This window comes from Selaginella moellendorffii, unplaced genomic scaffold (genome assembly GCF_000143415.4).
Source record: "Selaginella moellendorffii unplaced genomic scaffold, v1.0 SELMOscaffold_13, whole genome shotgun sequence".
Classification (NCBI taxonomy): domain Eukaryota; kingdom Viridiplantae; phylum Streptophyta; class Lycopodiopsida; order Selaginellales; family Selaginellaceae; genus Selaginella; species Selaginella moellendorffii.
The window spans coordinates 1,127,767-1,140,542 of NW_003314274.1; the positions used below are offsets into that span (position 1 = coordinate 1,127,767).

Sequence of the window (12,776 nt, forward strand, 5' to 3'; positions counted from 1 at the left end):
CTAGCCTCCTAGTAGAAAAATCTAGAAAATTATCCCAATCCGGGGTTCTTCCCACCAGACCGAGAACCAGCTGCGGCAAAGGATGCTTACTGCAGATGCTTGCAGATGACTGGCCTTTTCCTCAGGCCCTATTTACTGTGCAGTTACTGCAACTAAGCCCTCCTGGCTAACACACCAAAAAATGTCAGGAAAAATACACGATAATAAAGAAAGACTGGAAAGACTCCCCTAGGGCTTGTATTTTAGCAGTAACTACAAATCACTCATACTAAATGCACTGGGCCTGTAGTAACTCCTCTATGATCACGCATAAGTAACAGTACCACACTTGACCACAGGTTGGATAGGTAGTTGGAATTTGCTGCTCCTCTCGAATTCTCAGCTCCTCGATTGCGTGCCTTATCCGCATGTTGTTGGCGATGCAATCGGCAACAGGATCTCGACAACCTATGGGAGGTCCCACCATCTTCGAGCAGAAAGAACTCAAGAACCAGAGAGAGAAAACAAGAACAAGAACTGTAAAAAAACTGAATGGCCATGCCTAATTTTCAAACTATCAAAAACTTAAACACCAACTAATAGTTGAGACTTTTTTAGTTAATAACTCTTCATCCACAACTTTGATCGACTTGATTTCACCACTAAAGAACTTCCCTTGATAAGATCTTCAACTTTCAAATTCTCACTTCTGAAATCCATCTCTCTCTCTCTCTAGACAGAATATTCCCAGGAAGCTTCTTTAGCGAGCTTCTTCCCTTTTCACCTTTTTCTAGCCTGTACTCACAAAAGCAACCTCAAGTGTGAAAATACAACCATATATACAGTTGACAGGATTACATTACTCTGCTTTGCGATGGCCAAGAGAAGTTAAATGCATTGCGCTGGGATCGTTCAGAACACACACCTGAAGAACAGGAAAGGAGAAACTAGATGACTGCCCTCGACTACTACTCTGACGTCGTAGTTAAGGCTTTGTCACTTGAAGCTGTTGATGCGCAGGGCATCCGAAATACCATGCAGCGGTATGAGCTGAGGTATGTTGTCTTTGGCCACGTAATAGTTCTCCTGCCATACTTCGCTTACTAAATTTTATGTGCAGAACACGTATACTTCATACTCGGCACCGCATCTGTGCTCAAGGGCTTTGTTCGCAATGGATCTTTTTGCACCAGCTATCTCCATGCAGTACATGCAGAAGCGGCTTTAGAGTGCTTGAAGGGCACAGTCTATCGCTCACCAGAGTTCAAGAACAACCTTCTGCACAAACTCAAGAAAGCCAACGTGATTTGGCCGGAAGTGGGGTGGGCTTGCGAGGGTTTTGTCGGAGAGGCTATCCAGGCTATCGGGTTGAACTTCCAAGGGAACAAATCGAAGTGTTCAAGCTGGAGGCTTTAAAGGGTGAACCAGCAGTGATCAGGCCATATCAATGGAAGCCGCACCAGGCAAGATACATGTTGCCTGGGAAGTACTCGTTCAAGTATGTCGATGGCATGCTAGCGTGGGTAAACGAGCAGCGAGTGTTACATATCCTTGCACTGCAGGTGACTGTTAGTCCGGAAACACACAGGAAGACAGAGTACAAGTTTGTGATGCAAGGAGAGGTTCAACGCTGGTATACTGGACACCGCGTGGTGCACTATGTGTACATCTGCCCAGGCCCGACCAAGCGCGCAGCTGTTTCACACAGTGCAGAGGTAGCGTACACGACGCATGAGCTTGAGCTTTACCAACCTAATCGACATTCTTAAGAAGCTGGGCAACCTGAGAAAGGTAGAAGTGGAACGAAGGAGAAAAGCACGTCTCATGTACCAGCGTGGCGATCAAGCTAGTGTTAAGACCATTCCCCATGAGAAGCAGAAACTCTTGAAAAAGGCCTAGGAACAGCCCCACGGAGCCAGGGCATGGCTGGAAAACGAATGCCGGACCGAGCGCAAGTATGGTATTCGTGGGAAGCAGTACCCAAATGTGTACTCCCTCCTCTCCAGGCAATGACCGTCTAGTTTGATACTTCCAATCCAGAGATTCTCATTTATTGTAAATTTTGCAAGTGAAAACACTAGCCATTTAGCTATCGTTCAAGTATATGCCCGCGTACTTGGTGGTAAGATGGCCCAAATACAACCCCGTATCCATAGGCTTGCCAGTGACCAGCTCCACCAGCTCCTCCGCAGTCTCATACACACTCCCAACCCTGTGGATCTTATCCCGGAGCCATTCTCTCAGTGGCAACAGCCTTCCCTCTCCAACTTGTTGCCGGAGCTCGCCACCCATATCCCTGTCCGCAGCATCAAAGATCTGGCACGCATAGATCGCTCCAATCACGTAAGTTGGGAAGTAACCAAAAGCTCCCATCCCCCAGTGCACGTCTTGCAAGCACCCCTCGGCATCATCCTTTGGGGCAGCGCCAACGTACTCCTCCATCTTGGCCTTCCAAACTCCCGGGATCTCCTGGACGCTCAAGCTCCCGTCAAACAGCCCCTTCTCGATCTCGTAGCGCAGCAGGACATGCAACGGATACGAGAGCTCGTCGGCGTCCACTCTGATCTGGAAGCCGGGCTTCACCACGTTGATCTGGCGGTAGAAATCCTTGTGGCTGATCCTCCCCAGCGAGCTCTCCAGCTCCGGAAAGGCCTCTACGACGCCGCGGCTCCAGTAGTGGCTCCAAAACTCGCGGCTCAGTCCCACGGATCTCTCCCACAGCAGCGACTGGGATTCGTGGAGTCCCAAGGTCGGGGGCCCGGAGGCTATGAGCCCGTTCTCCGAGGCCTCCAAGTCCCGGCCTTGCTCGTACAATCCATGCCCGGCCTCGTGGATCGTCGCTCCAATCCCAAACATCAAGTTGTCCTCGAGGTAGCGAGTGGTGAGGCGCACATCGGTCGGGCTGGAGACGGAAGTCGTCGAGGGGTGACCGCCAAAGTTGTCCAGCCTGCCATTCTCGAGCTTGAATCCCATCTCCCGGACGATCTTCTCGCCGAGCTTCTTCTGCGAATCCAGCGGGAACTTGAGCTCGCTCCAGCCTGGGATTGCCACGCTCTTGTTCTCGGCCACCACCTTTCGCAGCAGATCGATGAGCGGCTGCTTGATCGACGAGAACATGGCGTCGATCTTCTCGACCGTGGCGCCCCTCTCAAACTTGTCCAGGCAGTAGTCGTAGGGACGCATCTCCGGAGCCACCGCTGCCGCCTCCTCCTTGAGAGCCTCCAGCCATTCCTCGAGCGCCGGTGCCATGATCTGGAAATCGCTCGTCTCCCGAGCCTTGCTCCACGCATCGTAGCCGGAAGATCGCAGACCCGCCAATCTCACCTCTAGCTCCGTCGGCATTCTCGTCGCGCGCGTGTAGTCCCTCCTCGCCTCCCTCACAGTCGCGGCCTCCATTGGCGAGAGCACAGCCCGCAGATCCGGATGCTTGTGGAGCGCATCCAGGCAATCCCCCAGCTCCTTGCTCGTCCTGCGCTCGTGGGCAACGAGCGCGAGGGTCTCCATCTGCTTCTTCCTGGCGCCATGGCCTCCTGCCGCGAGCATTACCTCCTTGTCCCAGAAGAGGAGATTGCCCATTCCTCCCAGCGCCTCGATCTCTCCTAGGCGCTGCTTCAAGCTCTTCACCGCCTGCGTCGTCGACTCCATAGCCATGACGAATCTAAGAAAATTTTCAAGAAGCCTAAGAAACAGTCAATGGCTACCCAATTTACACAAGTAATAATATAATTGAAAACATGGAAAAGTTATAAACAAGGCTTGTTGTGGCATACCTGAAGGTGATTTCAATTGTGTTACTGATTATAATACAGCATTATGTGGTTGTGGATCACCGAGTGGTACTGTATGCAACAATCCAACTGAATATTTACTATTTGATGGCACTCATTTCACTCAGCGATTTTATGCAGTTTCTTCTAAACTCATTCCTAATTATATTATTCCAACTGTGAGTTTATTGCCCGGCTGTGGAGTACCAATGCCATCCTCATAAAACCGATTGATATAGATTCCTAATTTCAATATCTAATTTTTTTACTTTGTTTTTTGCGAATTTAACTTGTCGTTTTTCTGTTTTACGAATGCTACTGCCCATGAAGCGTTCGCTTGATTGAGAGAGAACAATGCGACACTGGAATGGATGCTAAATCTGAGATGTTACACAAGCAAGAATATGGTTGCATTGTTGTGAGGTCATCACCAGCAGCTGGAACTTGAGCCTCTTGCCACCATCTGTCGTGGTGGAAAGTCGCTCGGCATTATGGATCTCGCTCTTTTCTTCATTTTTGAAGCAGCTCGCATGAAACCTTAAAGTCACACTTTGGAGAAGTCCAAGCAGCTCATATCCGAGGAGAATGACCAAGGAAAACAAGTCTCCCAGAGTTTCAGTCTCCGTCACCAGGTTGATGGAATTCCTGTTCAGTTTGGGAGGACGACCTCTCCAGTAGTCGGCCGGGTATCGTTTACCACGTCTTCTATCAAGATAATCCTCTGGACACAATCGAGCGCTGCGGGTGGCTAAGCTCGAGATGAGACGAACCTCTTTCAGAAATTGGTCTTTGTTTGAGAGCATCTAGTTCTATCAAGAGGTTTGCATAGCTCGGACGGAGGAATCACACTTACGTACGCGATGGAAAAGAATTCCTAGTCGCATCTCCACAGCTGTTTACGTACGCGATGGAAAAGAATTCCTAGTCGCATCTCCACAGCTGTTTATCTTGACACGGATGCTCAGTCAGCGCATCTGGTATAAGAATGATATTTGAAAAATATGCCTTCCAATGACTTGATGAGCTTGGGAGATAAACATCACTACCTTATGATCGATCTGGCAGAGCAAAGAACGAGGAACGACTTTGCAGCATGCCATTTTATTCGTACTTGATTTGCTGGAGCATGTAGACCCCATCGATGCCGGAGAGACTTTTAAGATGGACCCGAGCAACACCATCGCAAAGTTAAGGAAAAAAAAACCTGTATTTCATAACAAAAAATCTTCCACTCACGAACACTTTGGTCTCTACAAGCTCTCTGGCTATTGCCACGAATCTCACCTTTGTACAGATAACAATTCATCCTATCCTATAAAATATGGAAAAGATAGAAGAAGAGCTCAGAAAAACTCACCACAATGCCTACCATCGCCTGTGCTCGTATTCCTGCTTGTTCCATTCATCTCTTGCGGCTGGCTGTTGCCTTGAGCTTCCTTGCGGCCAGTTGTTTGAGTAATTGTTGCTGGTTTTGGGCCTCCATACTCCTGATCCATCAAAACGTCAGCTTGAGATGCGAAAACCTTGAGCTCCATACCTGTCTTGTACGAGTTTTCTTGCCAGTGTCTCGAGTTCCTGGCACCGCTGTTCCTCCAGCTCGAAGAGGAAGGCTGATTGTAGCGATTCTCCCAGCCTCTACACCGCTGCCGGTCTTGGAAAGCATCTCTGTCACCGCTCCGCCATGGATTGGCTTGGAAAGCATCCCTGTCACTGCTTCGCCATGGATTTGGCTGAGAATGCTGCTGCTTCTCGGGACTGGGCGGGAGGTCCCATCCCGTCGGAGGCAACGTTACCTCTTCTCTTGACTCGTTCGCCTGCGCGTAGGTACTGTCGAGCTTTCGTCGGCCATACTTTCCACCCTTGCGACGAGTGTTGGCCCTGTTGTCCGCCTCGACGATAAAAGCCCAGGCCTCGGCAGCTTCCTTGGACAACTTGCCTGGTTTCGTGTTCCAATCGATCTTCTCGTTGAAAACGTCCGGCTTGAGAGACGGGACGTTGCATGGCAGGTTTAAGTCCCTGGCACGCTTACGTTCCCTTGAAAACTGTAGAGCCTCCAGAGCTCCAGAGTCGTCCCACTGCATGACATTGTCAATCTCGGGAAGGTATAGAGCAGCAGAAGAAGCATCCCATCCCCACCAGTCGTCTGCCAAAACAGAAAAAACAAAGACCGATCATCTCCGGATGCGAGAGAGAGAGAGAAAAATATCTAGGATCTAGAAGGACAACACAAACCATGATCATGAATCTAGCACGGGAAGGAAAAGAAATGTAGGCTTTGGCGATGAATCGTAGGAGGAAACCATCGAATTGGGGCATCTAATCTATAGAGCAAAAGAGGAGATTTAGGAGAATCGCTGGCGCTCATACCACTTTCCACAGGCGCAGGGTAATCCGACCATCCTACCGCGTCCCCGGCGCTCTGATCCGCCATTCCTGGCCCTGGCGGGGCATTCAGCTGCGCGGCACCGCCCTAGCGCCACCCCGCCGCTCCATCTCCTCAATAGGGCTAGAAAATGGAGAGGAAGAAGAGCTCCTCTTTGTTATAATCTCTTGTAAAACTTTCGTTGTAAATCTTTGTAAATCTTTCCTCGGTTTTTATCCGGTGGTCGCGTCAATGCGACACAGATTTTCTCATGGTACCATCCTTCTCCATCGAGTGGTGTGACAGGTGGCCACGTGGCGGAAAAAAGCTAGGGCTTGAATGGTCAGCGGTCTCAGGTTCTAGTCTCGTGCTCGCCCACTGGCCGGCGTTAGGGTTCTTGGATCTTCTCTCTCTCTCCTCTCTCTCTCTCTCTCACGGTCAAGGTCAGCCGCTCCGGACGATCGATCGATCGCGTTCACGCGTTGTGCTACCGGTGGAGGAAGTGCGCGGGATTCGGCGGTGAGTGCGAGTCCATGGATCGATTTGTCAAGACGGAGCTCGCGATTCCAATACTTTATCATTCTTGCGCCTTGGCGGCATGGGGGATGACGATCGTCCACAGTATCGATCGTGCCGGGGACGGCTGGATTGTCTGCTTGTAGGGATCCACATTGGCGCCAGGATTTTGGGGCCGTCATGGAGAATGGGACGCTCCTGGTGGACATCGCGCTCTCCATCCGTATGATCATTCATATGTGCGAGAGTGCCAAGTCGCAGCAGGGGAATTGCTTGGCCCTGGCAGCGCAGCTCCGGCTCCTCAAGCAGCTCTTTGATGAGCTCCGGCAGTCCAAGTTCCCGCTGTCCGACGCCACGATCGAGGCGTTTGGATCGCTCCAGTCGGCGCTCCAGGGGGCCAAGGAAGTTCTTGGGCAATGCAGCAAAGGAAGCAAGATCTACTCGGTAAGCTTCTCTTTGGGAAAGAAAATGGCACTGAAGTGTTTACTTTGGTTTGTCTCCTAGTTCTTGAAAAGTCCTCAATGTGTGGACCAGTTCCAAGAGCTGAGCGCGGAGATCGAGACCATCCTTTCGGCGTCGCGACTAGCTTTGCCGAGAGTATCGAAGCAAGTCCAGTGCATGGTACGCACAGCCATGCTCTCGACAATCTCAAACTTATATTTTTGCTTTGTTGTTTCTTGTGCAACTTCCAGGCGGAGAACTGTGTGCTCGAGTTAAGAAAGGCAAGTTACTCCAAGGACGTGCTCGAAGAACAGATAAGACAAGAGATCGAGGCGCTGCTGTGCGATCACAGGGAAGGGAGGAAGGCCAGTCGTGAGAAGCTGGACAAGCTAGCTGGGTGCCTGGGAATCACCACCAAGGAACAGATATCTGAAGAGCTCAACGCGTTAGAGAAGGATCGAGGTGAGGCCGGGAGGAACAAAGACAAGCTGGAGGAAGAGTTTATCGACCAGGTGATATCACTCTTCATGCAGCTGGCCGAAGACAATTTCGACGATGGGAATGTCAAGGGTGAGACGCAGTCACAGGAGGTGCAAATCCCGGCAGACTTTCGATGCCCTCTGTCGCTGGAGCTCATGTATGACCCCGTAATCGTGGCTTCCGGACAGACTTATGAGAGGGCCTACATTCAGCACTGGTTGGATCAAGGGAACACTCGGTGTCCCAAGACAGGAAAACCGTTGGCACATATCAATCTCATACCGAACTACACCGTTAAGGCGTTGATAGCGAGCTGGTGCCAGACAAACGACGTTCCTTTGCCGAAAGTGGATGCGGTCAAGTCTACAAACTGGCTGCCACCAACGTTTTCCGAGGCAGAAGAGGCACGTGAGGATACCTCGGTCATTCCCAGTGGTCTGGATACTGACTGTGAAGAACGTAGCTCGGACCACGGTAGCTCGACTGGTATTGTCAGTGGCCGCAGAAAAGACAAAGATGATGTTTATGAGAAAAGGATGCCGAGCGGGCCTGTGATGAGAGTGAGATCCTCCAGCACGTACAGTAGCGAACTGTCTGGTGAAGTGGAGGCCCTGGGATTGTCACCGTCACGCAACAGTCCGGATCACTTTCCCATCTTTACGAGGCAAATGCAGTCGTCAAAGCAGAAAGAAAGGAAGAGCTATAAGAGCGTCTACGCAGGAGGTGATAAGGTAGCTGACGCTGGCATTGAACGGCTCGTTCAGAACCTGGCCTCTACGGACTTGGAGGTGCAGAGAAGTGCCGCTTCTGAGTTACGTGTGATGACCAAGAACAGTATTGAGGACAGAAACAGGATCGCGCATGCAGGAGGCATCACTCCCCTCATCGCTCTTCTTTCGTCCGGAGACGCACAGACTCAAGAGAACGCTGTAACCGCACTGCTGAACTTGTCTCTCAACGAGCACAACAAAGCCGAGATCGCCGAGGCTGGTGCGATTGACCCGCTGATTGACGTCCTCAAGTCTGGGACCAGTGACGCGAGAGAAAATGCGGCAGCCACGCTTTGCAGTATTTCTGTGGAAGACTACAAAGAAAAAATCGGTGCTCGTGGCGCCATACCTCCACTGGTCGACTTGCTGAGAACTGGCACCCCACGGGGGAAAAAAGACGCAGCATTAGCGCTACACAACCTTTCCTTGTTCCGGGAGAACAAGGTGAGGATAGTAGCGGCAGGAGGAGTGAAGCCACTGATAAATCTCATCTGCGAGCCGAGGATGGGAATGGTGGACAGGGCGGTTGACGTGCTGGTGACTCTGTCGAGCATTCCCGAGGGGAGAATGGCCATCGGTGAAGAGGGAGGGATTCCTCCGCTGGTGGAAGTTGTGGAAGCTGGCTCGCCGCTCGCCAAAGAACGCGCTGCGGCCGCGCTCTTGCAATTGTGCACCAACAATCCCAAGTACAGGAGGACGACTTTGCAAGAGGGTGCTCTTCCTCCGCTATATATTCTTTCACAAATTGGAACTTCTCGAGCAAAAGAAAAGGTCCGTCTTTCTTTTTCTTCTCTCTTTTCTTTTCTTCTTACTTTCCTTCTTTTCCTGTTTTGACTCTTTTCTAGGCCGCTGGTATCCTTCGTCTTTTCAGGGAGCAGCGTCAAGCAAGCATGAGCCGTAGGAATAGGCATATGTAGTGCCAATGACGCACAGGTACTACAATAGAACTTTTGCATCATGCACTTGTTTCCTCGGTTTTAATTTTCATCGAACGTTTTAGCTATTTCTTCTTCTTCGGTGGCTCAGCCTTTGGTGCCGCTGCTGGGGATAGCTCCTGAAACTTTTGTACGAGTGCTTGCTCTCGCTGGCTATACTCCTCCGCTAGCTGCTGCTTTGCCACCTCCATCTTCTCGCGGACTACAAACTCCACTGCTTCTTCGAGTGTCTCTGGCTTTCTCTTACGCTCTTCGGCCAGTCTCAAAGCTTCTGCCGCCGCCGCTGCCTCCGCTGCTGCCTGGGCTGCTGCGTCTTGTCTGGCTTTCTCTTCCGCTTCAGCTGCTGCCTTCGCTGCTGCCTTTGCTGCCTGCGAGAGAAACAGAAACAGTACTTTGGGTCTTTCTTTCTAAGTAGTATAGAAGGCTTCTTACGAGGGCAGCTTCGTATTCCTCGGTGATCAAGGACTCCGACAAAGGTAAGACCAGAGCTGTTTCAATGTGCACAGTCTCTGACTTTGTTACATGGCAGTGCTCCTTGTTAAAGCAGTAGGCGTAGAGGAAGTAGTGCTGGAAAAATCTGGAGAGCCCTGGCTGGTAAGTTTCTGAAGTTTTAGTTTTCTTGTTCGTTAAAGCACTGTAGATATCGTTCATGAAGTTCATAATACTAACTTTGAGGTTGTGCTCACGTTGAGGTGAAAAACTCGGTTGCCTTTTGGACGTCCACTTGAGTGGTGAAGGACGGGTTCTCGTTCCCGCACTCGCGGCAGCTGAGAAACATCATCTTGTCCTGGAAAGCCGTCTGTGCCTCGTCAAACGAGCCGTTCCCTGCACTTCAGTCGAAGGTAAATCCTCTAGAAATTCGCTGCCATTTCTTACTCTTGACAATGTCTAGCATGTCCAGGCCCAGAGCATACAGCTGAAGAGTTTGGTCTGCGCTAAACCCAATCTCTTGCGAGAACCTGTTCCAGCCTTTTTATCCTTCTTTCTCGAAAAGGTAGGCACTTACATTATGATCCCCAGGCAATAATCGAGGACAAACGCATTCCTGGCTTTTATCTTGTAGTCGTCCAGCATGAGGATCGTGGCGAGACATCTGTGAATCAAGCACAGTGGATCAGCACTGACAGTTTGCTGATAGAAATAGAGGTAACTTTTCTTCTTCTTTTTGTTCTTTTTGGTTTTATCCTTTGTGAGACGCAGCGATTGAGTACTTGCGTTGCAGCCTCTTCGACGCTGCTAGATGCGAAGGCGAGCACCTGGTTGAGCTGGTCGAGCGAGAATTCGCGCGAAAACGATCCGACTTCCCGCGGCACTGCTGGAGTTTCTTCCGCGTTCTCCATTGGCGTGGTAAAAGGCCTAACCGCTGCCACGGTGGCGTGATCTTGGACGAACTTTAGCTTCCATGGAATAACGAGAGACCAAAACTCTTATTCTCTTTGGCTAGATTTTGGCGTCCCATTTCAGATTAATAGTTCCTGGGAGATGAGAGAGCGAGAGAGAAGGGGACAAAAAGAAAACATCAAAACAACACAGGCACCGTCTTCTTTGTCACTCGGGCTTTTGGGGAAGGATTTCCTCTTCCGGCTGCTTGTCGTGATTAAAGCGGACGACGATGCAGCTGACGTTGTCCATGCTTCCTTTTTTTATCGCTGCTTGCGTTAGTCTCTTGGCTGCCGACTCGGGATCCATCAGCGACTTGACAAGCATCACGGCTTCCTAAAGACAAAAAGAACCAGGTATACTTCAGACTTTTGGCCTGAAGGGATTGAAACAAGAAAAGAAGAAGAACAAAACTCCACCTGATTCGTGACCACGTCCCATAGGCCGTCGCTGGCGATCACGAAAAACTCCACATCTTCCGTTATCACCTCCTCCTAAAATAAAGAGAGTTTAGAATCGACGACTTCCTAAAAACAGCTTCGAACCTTTATCTCTGGAATGGCAACAACGAATTGCTTCAAGAGCCTGTCTCCAAACGCTCGTGAAACTGCCAGGACGCCTCCCACACGCCAGGTGCCTATTAGCACACACATAAGCTGGCGTGTCAGAACAAAACACGCAAACCTACGTGTAAAAAAATGAAAAAAGTAGCCCCACTTACCAGCCCATGTTACAAATCCTCCCGCACTCTCAATCCGTTCCTTCTCGTCTAGTCTGCTTGGTTTGTGATCGATTGACAGCGGCACAGCTGAAGAATGAAACACATTTCCGAAAGATAAGAGAAAAGAAGAAGGAAAATAAAAAAAGAAAAGAGGAGAAAATGAAGTGATGATCTTTACCTTCGCCAGCCCTGCTCATTACGGCTCTCGAGTCTCCAACATTGGCGACAATGAGCTGATTGCCAACCAGTAGTGCAGTGGAAGCCGTGGTTCCAGCGTCTCTGAACTGGTCCTTCTCGTCTTTTAGATAGTCATCGTCTGTTTGCTTGTAGGTGTCAGCTGCAGGAAAACAAGGACACACTTGGCACCTCAAGAGAAAGAAGATAAACGATCATCTACCGATTGCAAACTTGATGTCGCTCGTGAATTGAGGATGGCTGATCACATTCTGGAAGAGGTTCTTCTTTACAAACTCGGCAGCTCGAGGCCCTCCGTGTCCTAGGACAACACCAAGCAAACTATGACATTACCACACGCTAGAAACAGCACACAAACACATAGCTCGTACCGTCAAACACTCCAAAGAGTCCGACTTCCTGACCATCAACTTTGGCTATCCTGGCTTCAATGAAATCCTCCATCGACGCCCTTTTCCCGCACTGCCCGCAGTACCCAAACGAGAAACGTCTATCTTCACTGAACAACAAGAACCAGAGTTTAGTTTCCTAGACCAAAAAAAACAACAGAAAAACACAAAAAGAAATAATAGAAGAAAGAGAGTACCTGAAGCCACCGCCACTGAAATTCTCCTTCCAAGGCCCATTCATGATGCGAGAGGACGAGTTTCTCAACTCAAGCTGTCATAATCCCAAAAGAATGCTCTCCCTGCATATATACGTTTTTTTTTCACGACCATCGAATCAGAGGCTCTACACTGCCGCTGCTCGCATTCTCACGAAAAATCCCTCTCAGCACCTTCCACGATAACTTCCATAATTCTCTTTGAAGAACAAAATAAGAACCAACAGAGAACCAAGACGAGGAAAAAAAAAATGAATAGATAAAAAAAAACTTGGCGAAGAAGCACCAAACCAAAAGAAAGAAACGCTAGAAACGCGCAAGCAACGCTCTTGCTCCTCTTGCTACAGACCTAATCTCCAGCCATGGCGATTTCTAGGGCCACATACCTCGAAATTGAGCTGACTAGGGCTCTTGCCGCGGGGAAATCCGAGCGAGAATGGATTGGATCACAACACTCTCGATCTAAGCCCGCGAATCGCCCGGCACCGCATTGCGCTTGCGTCCTCTTGCTCCACTCGAGGCAGGCGAACAAGGGAGGAAAAGAATGGGGGAAGCGAAGATAGAAGAGAAGGAAAAAAAGAATTAACACACACTACCTATACATCTACGAATACAATGTATATCCA

At 49.9% G+C, this 12,776-nt stretch overlaps 5 protein-coding genes across 8 annotated transcripts; 1 reads left to right on the plus strand and 4 right to left on the minus strand.

The window, feature by feature from the left end:
• Nucleotides 1-2,064: 2,064 nt before the first annotated feature.
• LOC9646030 (thermostable carboxypeptidase 1) lies at nt 2,065-3,630 on the minus strand. The gene has a single exon (XM_002969943.2). It carries the CDS (start codon nt 3,628-3,630, stop codon nt 2,065-2,067), a length of 1,566 nt encoding a protein of 521 aa, XP_002969989.2.
• A 1,304-nt stretch (nt 3,631-4,934) lies between these two features.
• On the minus strand, nt 4,935-6,284 carry LOC9646031 (bifunctional endo-1,4-beta-xylanase XylA). Of its 2 annotated transcripts, none has more exons than XM_024675031.1 (3): nt 6,114-6,284; nt 5,284-5,889; nt 4,935-5,233 (listed from the first exon to the last, which is right to left on the minus strand). In XM_024675031.1, exons 1-3 carry the CDS (start codon nt 6,175-6,177, stop codon nt 5,112-5,114), a joined length of 792 nt encoding a protein of 263 aa, XP_024530799.1. In that variant the 5' UTR covers nt 6,178-6,284; the 3' UTR covers nt 4,935-5,111. The 2 variants fall into 2 exon arrangements, with proteins under 2 accessions (XP_024530799.1, XP_024530800.1); XM_024675032.1 differs by lacking the exon at nt 6,114-6,284 and adding an exon at nt 5,979-6,078.
• Nucleotides 6,285-6,517: 233 nt separating this feature from the next.
• LOC9646032 (U-box domain-containing protein 2) lies at nt 6,518-9,318 on the plus strand. The gene is made up of 4 exons (XM_002969694.2): nt 6,518-7,068; nt 7,129-7,245; nt 7,317-9,086; nt 9,161-9,318. The coding sequence occupies exons 1-4, from the start codon at nt 6,805-6,807 to the stop codon at nt 9,230-9,232; spliced, it is 2,223 nt and encodes a 740-aa protein (XP_002969740.1). The 5' UTR covers nt 6,518-6,804; the 3' UTR covers nt 9,233-9,318.
• LOC112346244 (translation initiation factor IF-2-like) lies at nt 9,237-10,391 on the minus strand. Of its 3 annotated transcripts, none has more exons than XM_024674687.1 (4): nt 10,257-10,391; nt 10,127-10,209; nt 9,683-10,075; nt 9,237-9,618 (listed from the first exon to the last, which is right to left on the minus strand). In XM_024674687.1, the coding sequence occupies exons 3-4, from the start codon at nt 9,908-9,910 to the stop codon at nt 9,316-9,318; spliced, it is 531 nt and encodes a 176-aa protein (XP_024530455.1). In that variant the 5' UTR covers nt 9,911-10,075; nt 10,127-10,209; nt 10,257-10,391; the 3' UTR covers nt 9,237-9,315. The 3 variants fall into 3 exon arrangements, with proteins under 3 accessions (XP_024530455.1, XP_024530454.1, XP_024530453.1); XM_024674686.1 differs by having other exon boundaries at nt 9,683-10,080; XM_024674685.1 differs by lacking the exon at nt 10,257-10,391 and having other exon boundaries at nt 10,127-10,238.
• A 257-nt stretch (nt 10,392-10,648) lies between these two features.
• On the minus strand, nt 10,649-12,736 carry LOC9645368 (probable protein phosphatase 2C 59). The gene is made up of 9 exons (XM_002969945.2): nt 12,537-12,736; nt 12,133-12,234; nt 11,918-12,045; nt 11,749-11,847; nt 11,530-11,688; nt 11,352-11,438; nt 11,176-11,267; nt 11,050-11,124; nt 10,649-10,966 (listed from the first exon to the last, which is right to left on the minus strand). Exons 2-9 carry the CDS (start codon nt 12,174-12,176, stop codon nt 10,799-10,801), a joined length of 852 nt encoding a protein of 283 aa, XP_002969991.1. The 5' UTR covers nt 12,177-12,234; nt 12,537-12,736; the 3' UTR covers nt 10,649-10,798.
• Nucleotides 12,737-12,776: the final 40 nt, after the last annotated feature.